Source organism: Talpa europaea (genome assembly GCF_964194135.1).
Source record: "Talpa europaea genome assembly, chromosome: 12".
NCBI classification, from domain to species: Eukaryota; Metazoa; Chordata; class Mammalia; order Eulipotyphla; family Talpidae; genus Talpa; species Talpa europaea.
Window position 1 is genome coordinate 85,372,657 of NC_140079.1, and position 15,250 is coordinate 85,387,906.

Genomic DNA, 15,250 nt, shown 5'->3' on the forward strand with positions numbered 1-15,250 from the left:
TATAAATGTATAGCTCCCTGATTTCTGAAGAGGTGGGGAGAAACTGCCCTTCTTGCTTTTGGGCACTGTTTTGTAAGGACTAGATGGCTGGAGCTATGGCAGCCATCTTGCAGCAATGAGGGAACGGTCTAAGGACAAAGGCAGCATAAAGAAGATGCATCTTCATGTCATTGCTGAATCACTGAATTAACCAACAACTACCTCTGCTTGTCTTATAATGTCTTATAATGCTTGTCTTACATTTGAAAATGTCCTCGTGCCTCCTGCTACTGGTCTCCCGTCACACAAGTCACTTTCTGCCATAGACATTAACCTCACTGCTGGTTTATAAGCCTGCTGGAGGGTATGAGACCTGCTGCTGTAAGAACATTTTGACTTATGCCACTGGAGTTTTGCTGTCTTCTCTGTAATTAATCATAAAATCAATCCATTTAGATAGGAAAGTGATATGTGTAGTTGTTATAAATAATCTCTGTTGCTTTGTTTCTGCTTTGAAAATGGCACAAAGGCTTTTAGCTTCAGTCATTATTTGGCAGGTTTTTTTTTTTAAATAAATTTTATTTTTATATTCCCCATACAATTGCAACCCCCTTATTTTGACCCCAATCCCTCCCCTCCCCGCCCCCCACCCCCATTAGATATTTGGCAGTTTTATAGTGGACGACAGCCTAGGTGTGAATACATAGCTGACCCAATAACTTTCAGATGGTATAACGCTTTCTAGATAGGTGTTAATTTTTTGATTCACAGTCACTCACCCCAGAATTTACACCTTCCTCTACTAATGTCCACCACAGTTAGGGAACACCATGAAAGGCAGCATTCAGAACTCATATCCTCAAAAACCTTTCATTTTAAACCTTTGACATATTTCCCAACACAGTCACAGACCTCTCCTGTCTCGCCCGCTGCTCCCCTCAGCAGTGTACTTCGATCAATCTGCCTGTTCTGTTCCCCACTCTGTCTCCGGTGAATCCTCTCACCCTCCACACCTCTGGCCTATACCCCAGTTATTGTATGCATAAATAAATAAATCTTTAAAAAAAAGGGGGGGAGGGGACAGCAGAACTGAAGGAGAATAGGAGGTAGTTTCTTATTGGGCTTGTTCAGTTTCTGGGAGAGTTTGTCCATTTGCTTCCTCCATCATATCCTTGTACTGACGTTTGAAGAAGCCAACCTGTTGGCCAGAAGGAGAAGAAAATCAGGAAGGGGAAGAGGAAAGAGATGGCCTGGGTCGGGGAGGAGGGATCGCTGTTTCTGGAACTGTATCAGGACCTGTATACAGTGCGTCCTGTAGACTTCACCCCCACTCCGAGAGCTGGAAAATCACCTTCAGAACGAGCAACCTAAACCCAGCCTTGACAAGGCCCTGCAGTGGCGGTGCTAACTGCAAATCCAGGGCTGCACTATCATGAGATGACTTGCAGTCCAGGGAAACATATAAGAGGTGGATGAGAGTGGGGTGGACAGGGTGAGAGCTGAGCGGACACCCAAAACTCAGAGAAGGCGCAAACATGGGGGGCAGATGGAGACTTGTAATTCGTAGGTAGGAGGGGATCTCTCAAGTACAGGGACCAAGAAGAATGGGTGCCTGGCTCCAAGGTGAGTTTTTTCCCTTTTTTTGTTTTGAGTCTTTCTCATGCTGTCGCAAGTGGGATAAAATGCCAGTGGTGTCAGGAGCAGGATGAACACGCTCACCTTGTAGAGCACGGCTGTGATGACAGCCAGCAGCAGCAGTCCTCCCACAGAGCTGCCCACGACAAGGGGGATGGGGTTGTAGATCACATACTCTTCCAGCACCATCTCCACCTGAAGTAGAGGTGGTCCCGTCAGGAGGCCTCTTCCTGTCCCAGACTGTCCCCAGGTTCCCCAGCCTTTGACTCCCTCCCCACCTTCCCCAAGCCCAGCTCCCAGAGGTGAGATACAGAAGCACTCATGTGCCGCCCAGGGCCCTTTCGTCCTACCCCTGCCATCCTGGGGGCCCCCAGTGAGCATCACAGACTCAGCGTGAGGAGCCATCCCACCTGCCTGGCCACACAGCCCCTACCTGGGCTCTCAGAAATGCCTCCTGTCCTGGGAACTGGGAATACTTGGACCCGTTGAACAGGATTTCAGCCCTACTCACAAGCTGAATCTTCTTCTGCTGAGTCTGCAAGGAGAGGGCAGAGCTGGGGATGCTGACCCCGCGGATGCTTGCGTGGGAGAAGTGTCTCGGCACGAGGATGGGCACAGGCACAGGCGGTGCCACCTGAAGCGGGGGAGGGGCTGTGCTGTTGGGCACACACCTGGCTGATCCAGCCAAAGCTGAGGTTGCCCTTCAGGATGAAGTCAAGCTCCTCCTGGACGCCAAAGGAGGGGACATCACAGCGGAACCTCAGGCAGTCAGCGACGGAGCAGTCCTAGGGACAGAGAGACAGCATCAGGCCGGGGAGAGGCGAACTTGCAGGAAGCAAGTTTGTATAGGCAGACTGACTGGTCTGTGTGGCTAGAAGGGAACAGCACATTTGGGTCGGGGAGGCTGTCAAGCAGGTGTGATCTGAATGTGGCATGGATTCCCGAATTAAATCCCTCTGATGTGTGGCTTCCAGTGGGGCCAGCCCCCAGCCCTCCTCACCAGCACGGGATTCTTCTGCATGTGGCTCTGGAAGTCAGCCACCGCGGGCGCTGCTCTCTCCGAAGAGCACTGAATGGACGGATTCTAGGAAAAGACCCGGGGCACACAGACATCTCAGCAGGGATTCGTGAGGGCTGCAGGGAGCCCAGTAAAGGACATTAGAGAGGAGCCACACACAGTCCTTGAGTACCTGGGCGTGCACGACCTCCATGCCAGTCCACACGGCCACGCGGTTCAGCTCCACGGGCGCCCAGAAGTTCACGCTGATGGGTAGGTCCCTGTGTCCCAGATTTTTCACCTGCACAGAGGCGCTGAGGGCCAAGCCCAAGCCAAAACCCCACCTGCTCCTTAACCTCGACTCCAGACCAACGTCCAGAGTCACCACCCAGACTTGCCTCGTATCTGTGCTGGACTACGCTGCTTTTCTCCTCCTCTGAGGCCGAGAAGTTGAGATACTTGGTGGAGTGTTCATGGCTGCAGAGAGAAGAGGCGGGGATGGCTGGGAAGGTCCACGGGGACCTCCCGAGGAGGCTCTGGCTGCCCCTGAAGGACAGGTGGGCGGTAGGGCTGTGGGGTGGCCTCAGATGAGGTCGGTAGCTCCCTTGAGGGTAGAAGAGTTTAGGGAGAACGGTTAGGTTTCAAGTTTGGTGCAAGGTTCCTATAGAGATGGCCCACAGACACGCCAAGGGGGGGCAGGCGGGGGTGCAGTGGAAGGAACTGAGAGCTGTGCTGCTGACTATAGGGGAAGCGGGGGCCGGGCCTGTATCTCAGTTTCCCTTTCAGGCTTTCACAGCATGGAGGAGGCTGGGTGGGCATGTGGGACAAGGCAGAGTGTGGGGGAGACTCAGGCTGATGCTGTGGACAAATGCTTACTGCCCCTCTCTGGCCTCTCACAGCCCTTCGCTGAGGGCCCTTCTTGCCTGTCTCCTTAGTTTTTCTGGGCCTGAGGCTTTTCGGTGAGAGTGCTCAACTTCATTGAGTGGCAGCCTAACAGCCTCTGAGGCCTGCTCAGCTCTGTGCCTGGAGACACAGCAGCCAGCCCAGCCCCTCCCTGGGACGGCAGGTCTCACTTCTGCCCACCCACCTTCCCACCCCACTCCCTGGGGACCTGTCCTTTGTCTGCAGTCCCAAATCCCAAATCACCACTTTTATTTGAAGTTTCATCCCTCCTCTGCAAAGGGATCCCCCAAAATGTCCCAACTTCATCCTGGAGGGCCCTGCAAATATCCCACCCACAGAGTCACGCGTGCAGAGTACAGCTGGGCCACTGAGCCACTTACACCTACACGGGGTGCATCCTGCCTGTGGGTTTCCTGCAAGGAGGTGTGAAAAGCTTAATTTACCATCCAACAAGCCAGTTCACAGGAGCCAAGCCAACACCACAGGGCCTTCAGCTGAGGCCCTGGCCCCCTAGGAATCTTTTTTTTTTTTTTAAGATTTATTTATTTATGCATACAAGAGCTGGGGTGCAGGCCAGAGATGCAGGGGGGGAGGTGAGAGGATTCACCAGAGACAGAGTGGGGAACAGAACAGGCAGACTGACTGAAAATACACCACTGAAGGGAGCAGCAGGCAAGACAGGAGAGGTCTGCTGCGCCATGTGGGTCACCTCCCTGGCTGGGGATCGAACTTGTGCTGCAGTGGATGTGGATCGCTTCATAGTACTAAGTGCTGCATCTTAACCCCTTGTGCCATCAGGGAGGCCCTCTGTTGGAATCTTACATAGACTCAGGGTACAGCCACAGAAAGCCCCTTTGTGAGATTCTGCCTTGGATCAGGGTACCCTCATTTCCCAACAAAGCACTAAGAGCCTTAGGACTGGGGAAGGTCTCGTATCTCTTAGGGAACTGAGGGATAATCTTGGGCCTTTTGAGAAAGCCTTCTGAGGACTGTAACTTCCACTAAAGTTAGAAGGATGCATGGTAATATCAGTTATTATTATCATAGTAGCCCATAATAAACACTGATGTTTAGCAGGTGTTTTAGCAGTGTCATTTGCCAGCTGAAAGCCTGGCAATGAAATCAAAACATCCCAGATGTTCAGCTGCTGCAGGGAGATGGAACCTCCCCTAGCCCCATCACAGTTCCGAAGAACTCTTTCGAGCTCATCATGTGGTACCTGTTGATGACAGTGGAGACAGCATACTTCACCGGAAGCGCCTTCTGGAAGGTGGTCTTGCTGGTCTGGGGGCTGTTATTTTCACTGGGTAAAGAGGAAGAGCCTCATTGGCAAGGGCCTCAGGGGAGGAGACGGGGTGGGGGTGCTGTCCCTGGACCTGGCCCAGCGCACCTGCTCACATTTGCAGTCAGCAGAATGTGGTCTCCCAGCGTGGCCTTAGGGGAGACGTCAAAGGTGACTGTGAAGGTAATCTGAGGAAGGAGCAGCAAGAAGGAATGGGGTCACTGTGGGGTGAAACAGGGTGGGGTTGGGGTGTTGGGAGTGGGTGGAAGCCAGGCTGACCTGGGCGCCCTCGCGGAAGATGATGTGGTTGAGGCTGCAGCGGGTGAGCCAGGCGTCCTGGCTCCCAGCCGGGGTGCTGTCACATGTCAGGCGCAGGGAGCGCGACTGCAGCTGGACCTAGGCAAGGACAGGTGGATAAAGGCGGGTGAGCAGCTGTGATTCACCACGTGGCCCTGGAAGCTGAAATAGTTGCCATCAAGCCCTTTATAAAAAAAAGGGTACCAAGCCCTAGTCTGGTGGTGTAACCAATAAGTTCAACTCCTCTCACTGAACAGTTTTTAAAAATTATTTGAAGGCCAAGATGTGCTTTCCTTTAAGAAAGGAATATGGGCTATAAAAAATTTAAGGCAGGTCCCTCTCTCTCACATGAACAGCCTCCTGGGAAGTCATTCCTGATTGGCAAAAGTCCTTAAGATGCAATGGCCAGAGATAAACATAACATGAGTGAAACAAGACCCAGCTAGTGTAACTACATCCAGTCAGCCATGGACAGTACAACTTCACCCAGCCAGCCGTGGACGGTACCGCCTCACCCAGCCAGATGTGGATGGTATACAGGGAAGCAATGGAAGCTCCAGCCTGAGAATGAACCCAGGACAGGAGTCAGTGGCTTCCTTCCCCAGAGAGAATACCTGGTCCCATGTGACGCGCCGATAAGACAGCCCTGCTGGGTAGGTGAAGGTGGCTGTGGTTCCATATGAGTCCTCGCCATCATTCCACACTCTCACACTCATGTTTAGGTCCAGGTTGCTTCCCACCAATAGGTTGTCCAAGCTACAAGTTGGGGTAGAGAGCAGGTGATTCTGGGACTAGGGTGAGGTCTGGTGGTGGGACACAGAGTGGGGATCTGGGGGAGACACGGGGGCAGGAGGTCTGGTTTCTGAGCACAAGGTAGAAATGCTAGGGAGAGGTAGGGTCCAGGTTGGGGTCTGGGGGCCAGGGGAGGTCCAAGGGGCTGGAAACTCACCCTGGGAAGTCAAAGGAGATGCCAAGGTCATCCTGGCACACATGGTCAGCCCCACAGTTCTTCTCAAAGGGGAGCTGAGAGGGAAGGCAAAGAAGGGTTTCTCCAAGTTCTGGAGCCTGCCCCTCCACCCCCTTGGGAAGATCCTAGCACCAGGACTCACGGAGGCCATGAAGTATCTCTGCTCGCCCTCAGCGAGCATTGGCCGGAGGTTCCCGGAGGAAGGAATGGGCTTGCCCACCAGGGAAATGTTGAGACGCAAGATGATGGGGCTCACTGCGTCTTCCACACAGGTCTAGAGGACAGAGGACATCAAAGCGAGCAGGTGGCTAAGGGACACCTTCCCAGTCCCTGCTGGAATCCTGCCGCCTCGAGAAGTGGGCACCTGCTCCAGCAGTGCTCACTGCTAGGGGTCCAGCGTGAGCCCAGCCCCCATGCTGCCCCACTCTGGCTGGTTCTCTCCCACTTCACCTGTTCCAAGAGGCCTCCCAACCCTCTGCTCTCCTCTCTGGCTTGGTCTTTCTTTAGAGAATTCACCACCCCCTGACATCTGTTATTTAGGGACTTGAGTCTCAGGCTCCCAGAGCTCCCTGTGGGCACCACTGTTGTGTCCACTGCTGCGTCCCCGGCACCCAGGACAGATCCTGACAGGGGTGACTCCAGAGAAGAAAGGCAGGTGCAGTCCATCCCTCCTCTCTCTCTCTCTCTCACTCACTCTCTCTTAGCTAACTCCTGGTGAGCACCTCCTGTGCCAGGTGCTATCCTGGGGTGCCATGGTGAGGGCCGGCACCCTCCCCCATCTTCCCCTGCCCAGTCCACTAACGCCTCAGAATCGCCTCCATCCTGAGGCCGCCTCACCGGAAGCAGCAACTTCACAGCCTCACAGTGCTCGCTCAGTCCCAGGCTCCGGACGAGGGTCAGATTCCGGGTCTTTGTCTGTTCAAAGACTGCACGGGGACTCAGGCGGCCGGGGTCGAGGGTCAGGACAAGGGTCACAGAACTCTGGAGGTCACCTATAGGGGAACCAAGCAGGTGGGGGGATTGAGCAGGCCAGGAACTCCTTTGGTGAGCAATGGGCAAGGTGCGAGACGGAGCCCTGGACAGGGGTCAGGGGCCTTGCGTCTGATGGGAGAGGACTCACCCCACCGATGCTTGGAGATTTTATAAATTCGCAGGCAGATGGTGGCGTCACTTAGTTCCCGGTCACGGGCTGCCGGCTCTTGACATTCGAACACAGCCCTGGAGACCTCTGAAGGCGTGAAATGCATGCGCACCTGCATCCTGAGCACAGGCCTGGTCCTGCGGGCGGAACGCCGAGCTGAGGACAGGCTTTCGGGCCCAGGAGGACAACCTGGGATGAGGGTGGGGACGCTGGCATCCCCTGCCCAGCTAGGCCTGCCTGGGGTGTGGCCGAGAAAGGCTGTTCTCACCTGAGCAGCAGCGCGTGCCCCTGGGCCCCCACGGCCAGGTCCACCAGCCCGTCCATGGTGAGGTCCTGGCCCCCACTCAGCGACTGCCCAAAGTACTGAAGCCTGAGAGGGAACTGGGAGCCTGCGATCCGCTGCCCGAGAGGGGAAGGGAGTCAGGCCAGGGGTGAGGGGAACAAGTTGGAAACAAGCAACAAGAGGACCAGGAGGGAGGGAGATGGGAGACCTTTTAAAGGACACAACCCAGTGGTTTTTAGCATCGTCACCAAATTGCACAACATTCTCATCTCAAAAAAGAAACCCCACACGCCTTAGCAGTCACCTCCATGTCCTTCATGACCCCCCAACCTCCAGCAACCATTAATCTTCCTTCTGTGCCTATGGGTTTACCATTTCTAGACCTTTGCTATAAATGGACTCAGACAATGTGTGTTTTTTTGTGCTTTTCTCTCCCTCAGCAAATTTTCCAGTTTCAGCCACGTGGTAGCACATATTAGTGTTTTATTCCAGCTATGGTGAATTGAATGCTGTGGTATGGACAGATAACATTTACTCATCTATTCACCAGCTGATGGGCACTTGAGATGTTTTGGCTTTTATGAATAATGCCGCAGGGAACATTTGTGCCGAGCTTTGCAGGAGGACATCTGTGCTCAGTGCTCTTGGGTGCACACCTAGGAGTGGAATTGCTGGCCCCACCGTGACTCTGCTTAACAGCCTGAGGAACTGCCAGGCTGTTAAGTCACGCCAAGTTCTCCACATCCTCAGCAACACTTGGCATTTTCTGCCCTGTGGTCCCGGTGCTCCCGGGGAGCGTGGCGGCTCATTGTCATCTCCTGGCGCATCCATTTCATGTGCCTATTGGTCCTTTGACTGTCATCTCCAGAGAAGTGCTGGTTCAGAAACTTTACCTGTGTTCTAATTGGGGTTTCCTGGACTTTGGGCCAGGTCAGCCGTCCTCCCGGGCCTGGCAGGTAAAGGGCTCCTGCCTGGATGGGCATTTGGCAGCATTACTGGCAGGAGGGAACAGCGTCCTAGAGCATCACGCAGGTGGAGTGGACAGCAGACTTTGGCAGCCAGACCTAACTGATTGGTGACAGGGAGCCAGCAGGAGACAGGGCCCTGTGTTACCAGTGAGATTGGAACCTGCTCCTCACCACTCCTGATTCACTCTAAACCTTGGATGAGCCAAGTCACTGATCTCCATGCCCCACATCTCATCTGTAAAATGGACTTGCTAATGACTGGCCTATGGGCCTTGGAGAGCTCCTGGAGGATTTAAAGGCCAGGGTGGAGAGCCTACTCAAGTATCAAGTCCATGTCCACCAGCACAGGGAAACCCCGAAATAGGAGCCAATCGGTAGGGTACTTTCCAGTCAGTGTTTCCACATTATGCTTGCTGCCTGCTTTGCTAGGATTTCCTTTATTGAAGGAGATAAGATGAGGAAAAAGGCAATTTTCCAGATGGCAGCGTAAAATACAGGAAGAAGCAAGGAGGAGATTGTTATGTCAACAGAATCTGTGACTCGCCTCACCTGGCTGTGGGAGGTGCTGATGCCCTGTTCTGAGGTTCCATGAAACAGGTAGACAGCTCCCCGGTTCTCCTGCTCTCCCGGAGCCCCGATGGCCACATCCGTCAGCTGGTCCCCATTCACATCCCCCAGCACCGTCAGGGCTGCCCCAAAGCGCGCCCAGGGGTGGCCCTGCTCCCCACGGAGGACAGCCACACACTGCCAGCTGGTCCTCTGCGGAACAAACCAGTGCCAGGCCCAACCTGGGCGACCTCTCACCCCACCAGACCCCACCCGCCCAGGCCCCATCAGCCACTCACCCCCGGGGGTATGGGGCACACAGACACCTGGCCTCCCCGCGTCTGCTCATAGTAATGGGGGGCCCCGATGAGGACCAGGTCTGTGCTTCCGTCTGCATCCACGTCCACAGAGCACAGGGAGGCCCCGAAGTAGGAGCCGATCTGGTGGGGGCGGAGCCTGAAGTTGTCCTGCCTGTCCCTGCCAGAGCCACCCCTCTGGGACAGGCCCCACTTCTCCCCTGCCCCCTGCACCCCACCCAGACCCCAGGACCCCTTTATCTCCTCCCTCTCTGCCCTTGGAGACGCTGCCCACCCTCAGGCTCCCTCCACGCCCAACCTGTGTCCCTGTGACGTTGGCCTCTGGCCTCCATCGCCCTGACGCCTGGGTGAAGAGGACGACCTTCCCGATGTGCTGATGGCGGGGGGCCCCCAGGAGCAGGCTCTGTACCCCCTTCCAAAGGACCAGCTCAGTGGAGTAACCTGAGGGGGGCCGGGCCTCATCACAAAGGCTCCCCCCGCCCACCCCTGGGCTTCGTGCCAGGCAGCTCGGCTCCCACCTGGGCCCTGGCCCGGCCTTTCCTCACCCAGGTAAGAGTCCCTCATGTCCACGTTCTCCTGAGACATGTTGATGAAGGTGGGACTCATGCCCTTGGAGTACAGGAAGGCACCTCCAGACCAGCTGAAGCTCCCCACGGCCCCCAGAACGGGTCCATCCTGGGAGGGAAGGATGCCAGGGCTGAGCGGGTGGGAGGGAGAAGCAGAAGCCAGTGCCAAAGAGATGCCGGCGGTGCCTCCACTCCTCCAACACCCACTTTCTTTCCCTCCTGCCTCTCCTCCACTCCTATGTCAGTGATCCCAAAGGCGCCCCACTCACAGACATGAACACGGCGCTGAAGCCCTCCTGGGACATCTCCAATTCGAAGGAGCTACTGCTCGTGGTCTGCGTTCCTGGGGGGAGATGTGACACTGGGCTTCCAGGGGAGAGACCAGCGCGGCCAGGCTGAGAAGGACACCTGACCCCCAGGAGGCTCTAATGTTGACTGCTGGGGGCCAGTGACGCGGGTGTCCAAGGTCAAGGAGGAAAAGCACTTACGGGTGAGGGTTTCTGAAGCCAGTCGTTCCATCGTGGACTTACCCTCAATGGCAAAGATCTTCTCTTGCAGCTGGTTTTGAATGTCTCTCAAAGCATCAAAATTATCCACTTGAAATATGTGTTCACTGGAGGGCTTCGATGCAATGGCTTCTAGTTCTCTGCGGGACCTTCTGCCCTGAAAAGCCTCGCCCACCTGCAAAGCCCAGGACAGGGTTGATACCTGCACATGTGAGCCTGCCACATGGCGGGGCTGACGCTGTGGCCCGGGGCGAGGGCCAAGGCCTCCCACTGTGTGTAGGCCAAGAAGAGGAGACTCAGACAGCACCGAGGAGGGATGCTGGGAAGGGATCCCGGCTGCTCTGGGCTGGAATAGTTTTCCTCTTGAAGGCGGGAGAAGCTGAGGGAGCTGAGTGGGAACCTGTCTTAAGAGGAGGCAGGGCAGGCAGCTGTACGGACACCCCCACATCTTACCCCAACGGCGTAGCGGATGATGCCCTGCTCCTCGGCTCTGGGGATCACCTGAGGGTAATCCAGGGGGTCGTTAACTTTCACCCCATCAGTGATGACTATGAGGATCTTGGAGGCATCCTTCCGGGCCCCCACTGAAGCACTGAACAGCCTGTTCCTGTCAGGGAAGAAGAGGGTCCAGAGCCTGTGAACAGAGCTGCCCACAGCCCCTGCTGCCTTTGTGATGAGGCAGAGTCCCCCTGCCCTGTGGGCCCTTGTTTCACTGGCCCCCATTTGCTGAGCAGACCAGAGGTTGAATGCTAGTCCCTCCTCCCCATTAATCCCTTTTTCATGGAGACAGGCCCAAAGGAAGGACAAGGCTTTTGAGAAGGACCCAGAGAAGTCGAGACGCACGTGACTCTCAGGATGGCCGAGGCGGTATAAGTGGCCCCACTCAGCTGTCTGACTGAATCCATCAGGTGTAGCGGGTTTGGGCTGGCCATGAATTCCCTGAAGGTGAAGTGCTCCTTGAACCAACTGGAGAACTGCATAAGAGAGAACTGGAGAAGGGCATAGGGTGGAGAGGCTGCTTCACCAGAGCCCCACCCCCTCCCCCAGGCCTGGCCAGCAGCCCGCAGACTTCCCTTCCCGCCTGGAGGACACACCTGGGTCTTGGGTCTGGGGAACTGTCTCAGCATAGTCGTCACAAAGTTCTTCATCTTTTGAAAGTCTCTGGGCTCGATGCTGCCTGAGCCGTCGATCAGGAACACGATGTCCTGCTCCCGCTTCGGGCACTCTGGGGGCAGGGGATGGCACCATGGAGGGACACTCCCAGAGCCCAAGACCTCAGCCTCGGGGCCCCCAGACCTCACCCGCCCAGCCCTAACCTCTCTGGAACAGGGCCCTTCGGTCTCTAGAGGGGCTACATCTGTGATTCAGCTGCTCACGTGGGACAGCCAGCCCAGAAGGGGTTCCCTCTAGAATCTAGGGGCTCCTCAGCTGTCCAGCATTTCCCCCTGAGCCCCGTACCCCCATCATCCACATGATCCAGCAATGGAAAGATGCTGCCCTGGCCCTTCGTCAGTGTCTGTCCTCATTGGCCAGTGCCAAACTCTAGTTTTGTTAAATATTTGTAATGTCCCCCCAGACAATAGCCACAAAGCGGCCCCTGTGCTCTTCTCAGAATAAAGATGGCCCCCCACTCCCCTGCTGGATGGTCTCAGAAGAGGAGACTCTCCCCGTTCTCAGAGCAGAGATCCCATTTCACCCCTAACTCCCAGCTTCCCGTTTCTGCCCCAGAAGACTCATCCCAGAGAGAATAGAGTTCTGGTACGAGCCCAGGTGCCTGTGGGTGAATTCTACTGCCCAGGAGGTGCCAAAAGAGCACCCCATTCAGTGGCCAGGTATTAGTCTCCCCAAGGGCCACGTGTGAAAGGGAAACCAAGGTCTGAAAAACTCACTCACCTCCTGATCATCCATCCCCCTCAGCACCAAGGAGGCCACACGCACGCACGCTGAGACACACACACCCCCTAGACACACATACACACACGTGCACACGCACATACACGCACTCTGCTCAGGCTGTTGCACTCTCTTCCCCCCTTCCCAGCCTCATACACAAACCAATTGTTTATGCCCCAGGGCAAATTGGGTAAAAAATAAACCCCCTTCTTTTTAAAAATAACAGCAGTTGGCATTAACCGAGCCCTCACGCATACCGGGCTCTAGGCTAACCCCGGCCATGGTCACCTTACATTTCTCTCAGTGTGGGGCGTCACCATCAGACAGATGGAGAAACTGAGCCAGAGAGGGCAAGGTCGTGGGAAAGTCCTGCAATGGACACTGATGAGGCAGGTGTGAAATCAGATCACGACTCCCCAGCCCATGTTTGGAATCCTATACTAAGCGGTGTTTTTTTCCAGATCCCTTTTTATCCACTCTGGCAAGGGTATCTCTGGCTCCACTGCGCCCCCAGTCAGATGTGTGTGCATTCGTTGGAGGCCCCGGGGCCCTGAACACTCACCCTGCAGGGCAGAAGGAACCCTCTGGGCTTGCCAGGAGGGATAGCTGAACTGGAAGCAGAAACCTGTCAAGTGCATGTTCTCGCTGCAGGCATGGTGCACCGTGGGGCCGCAGGCCTGAGGCAGAAGGGGGTGGTGGGAGGGGCTATCCTGGCTCCCCCACCTCCAGCACCTTCACCTGCCACAAGACCTCAGCCCCTGCAGTCCCAGGTCCCCACTCCTCCCCTCACGACACCCCTGTGACCCCAGGCAACTCACCAGCAACTGAGGGGGTGTGGTGGCAGCCGCCAGAGACAGGCCCAGGGACATGTTCACAGCCTCTGGGGGCACTGGGGGGACAAATATGTGCACGGTCACCCTCAGGACAGAAGAGGTTGTGTAAGATCTGGGTGAGGGTTACCTCAACTCTGGTTGACAAGGAGGTCTGAGGTGAAGGGGGCTTCCAGGCCTTGATGGAACTGGTGGGGGAGTAGGGTGGATACAGAGCTGCGGTGGGCAGGGAGGCCTGGAGGGGATCGGGGAGCCCATCTGCAGGCAGAGCTGAAGGTGGGAAGTGGGTATCCCACAGTGTGGGGCCTCCCTGGGCCTCAGGGAGGGGCGGCACTCACCCTGCAGGGCGACAGGGTTGCAGGTGCCCGAGCTGTAGTCACACTGGTAGAGGCCCCCTGTTTGGTTGGCAGCCTTTATCTCCTTGGGGGCTCCGACCACCACCCTGGGGGAGACGAAGATCCTGGCAATTAACAGAGTGGCCCCTGGAGCCACACTGGCCCGGAGCAAAGCTGCGCCACCTCTCAGAAGAAAACTGAGCCTCAGTTTCTTCATCTGAAAAGGGGAGATCCATGAAATTTCAGTTCCACTCTCTGGTGGATGCCTGGCCCCCAAGGCCCCCAAGGTGCCCAATCAATATTTATAGAATGATTGCTTCCTAGCTCATAAGGCTGGTAGAGGTCTGGGCACGACCGGGCACTGAACGAGTCTCAGGGAGTGTCAGCCGAGAGTGTGGAGACACAGGGGCACAGGCTTGCAGTCCGGCTGCTCTGGGCCCTGGGGGAGTTGCCACACCACGCAGGAAGGAAGTCTGGGTGTGGGAGAGACAGCGGCCTGCACAGGGAGAGGAGCTGCCCAGAGCACCCGGTCCTCACCTTGAGTTGGCATATTGGACCACGCTGTGTCCAAACCCAGCACTGTCCTTGGAGAAGATTGTTGGCTGGTCCGTGTCCAAATTGAAGCAGAGAGAAGAAGCCAGGCCTGGAGAGGAGATTGAGAAGAGGCTTGGGGAAGGGCCTTCCTCCTGCTCAGCTCCCCCACTTGGGGGCCATTCTCCCAACACCCAATGTTCTCCCTTCCTCTGTCCAGAGACAGCTCTTCACCCCCTGGCCTGCAGGCAAGGTCGAGTTCTCCATATCCACAAACCCATACCCAAGCTCAAAAAAGCTCCTTACCCACCCCGCCAAGAAAGCCTGGGGTCAAAGTTCTGGGGATGGGGCGCTATGGACAGAGCACTAGGTTAGCTTGTTCCACCTACTTAAGTAGTCTCTGGATTGTCCCGGCAACTGACCTCTCTTCTGGTATCTCTCCATCTCTCCCCAGAGCAGTTCCTCAAACCCTTCTCCCCTGGCAAACTCCAGGTCCCAAACCCTCTGTGATTCCAAATCCTTCTTCTGGTCTGAATCCAAATTGTGCATTGTCAGCTCTGTCCTACTGGACCCCCGACACCCTCAGCCCTGCTTACCCATCAACAGGAGGAGGGATGTCCTGGTACTGGCCATGACTGGAAGGCCAGGTGAGGGCCTCTGAGCTCCTAAGCCAAGTGTTCAAAGAGGTGGTCAAGCAGTTAGAGGTCAGAGAGGAAGTTGTCGACATGACTCAGGGGTGGGTGGAGGGCGGAGTATGCAAGGGCCTCCCAGAGCATACACCCAACTATCAGCGGCTGTCTTTCTAACCTTGGATTTTTCTTGCTTCACCAATTACGGCTTGGGTAGATGCAAATATTTAACTCCCCACCTGTTAGCCTGGGGAGTAGGGAGCAGTTGTCAGGGTGGGGTCAGGGCTCTAATGGAGACCCTGGCAAGAATCCCCCACTTTAGACCTGAAAACCTCTAGGTTCCAATGAATCAAGCATACGTACATCTAGAAGATGTATGGAGTGGGTTGTCACTCATTTAGTCATCATTTATACAACACACCTGATTTGAGGCTGATTATGCACACCCTTTGCTAGCAGAGGGAGATAACACAAACCACAAAGTCTCAGCCTGGGGTCTGCGGAGAAGGTAAGTGTGTAAACAGTGTACTATGAGGGGGCAATATACTGACCCCATAGTACCTGGGGGCAGGGGATGGCACTATGGAGGGACACTCCCAGAGCCCTCAGGCTGGGTGGGTAAGTACTTCCAGGAAGACTTCCTGG

At 55.7% G+C, this 15,250-nt stretch overlaps 1 protein-coding gene across 1 annotated transcript; it reads right to left on the bottom strand.

Annotated features, from left to right (window-relative positions):
• Positions 1-1,093: 1,093 nt before the first annotated feature.
• Positions 1,094-14,609, bottom strand: LOC311181751 (integrin alpha-X-like; the record flags this gene model as incomplete). The annotated part of the gene is made up of 30 exons (XM_084250186.1): positions 1,094-1,177; positions 1,699-1,809; positions 2,048-2,149; positions 2,286-2,399; positions 2,615-2,698; positions 2,805-2,912; positions 3,010-3,088; positions 4,734-4,817; positions 4,905-4,984; positions 5,076-5,192; positions 5,708-5,849; positions 6,043-6,116; positions 6,203-6,334; positions 6,898-7,052; positions 7,181-7,338; positions 7,470-7,600; positions 9,002-9,211; positions 9,298-9,438; positions 9,614-9,756; positions 9,861-9,990; positions 10,151-10,224; positions 10,412-10,562; positions 10,841-10,994; positions 11,231-11,376; positions 11,482-11,612; positions 12,843-12,957; positions 13,099-13,169; positions 13,449-13,552; positions 13,983-14,088; positions 14,573-14,609. The coding sequence occupies 30 exons, from the start codon at positions 14,607-14,609 to the stop codon at positions 1,094-1,096; spliced, it is 3,468 nt and encodes a 1,155-aa protein (XP_084106312.1).
• Positions 14,610-15,250: the final 641 nt, after the last annotated feature.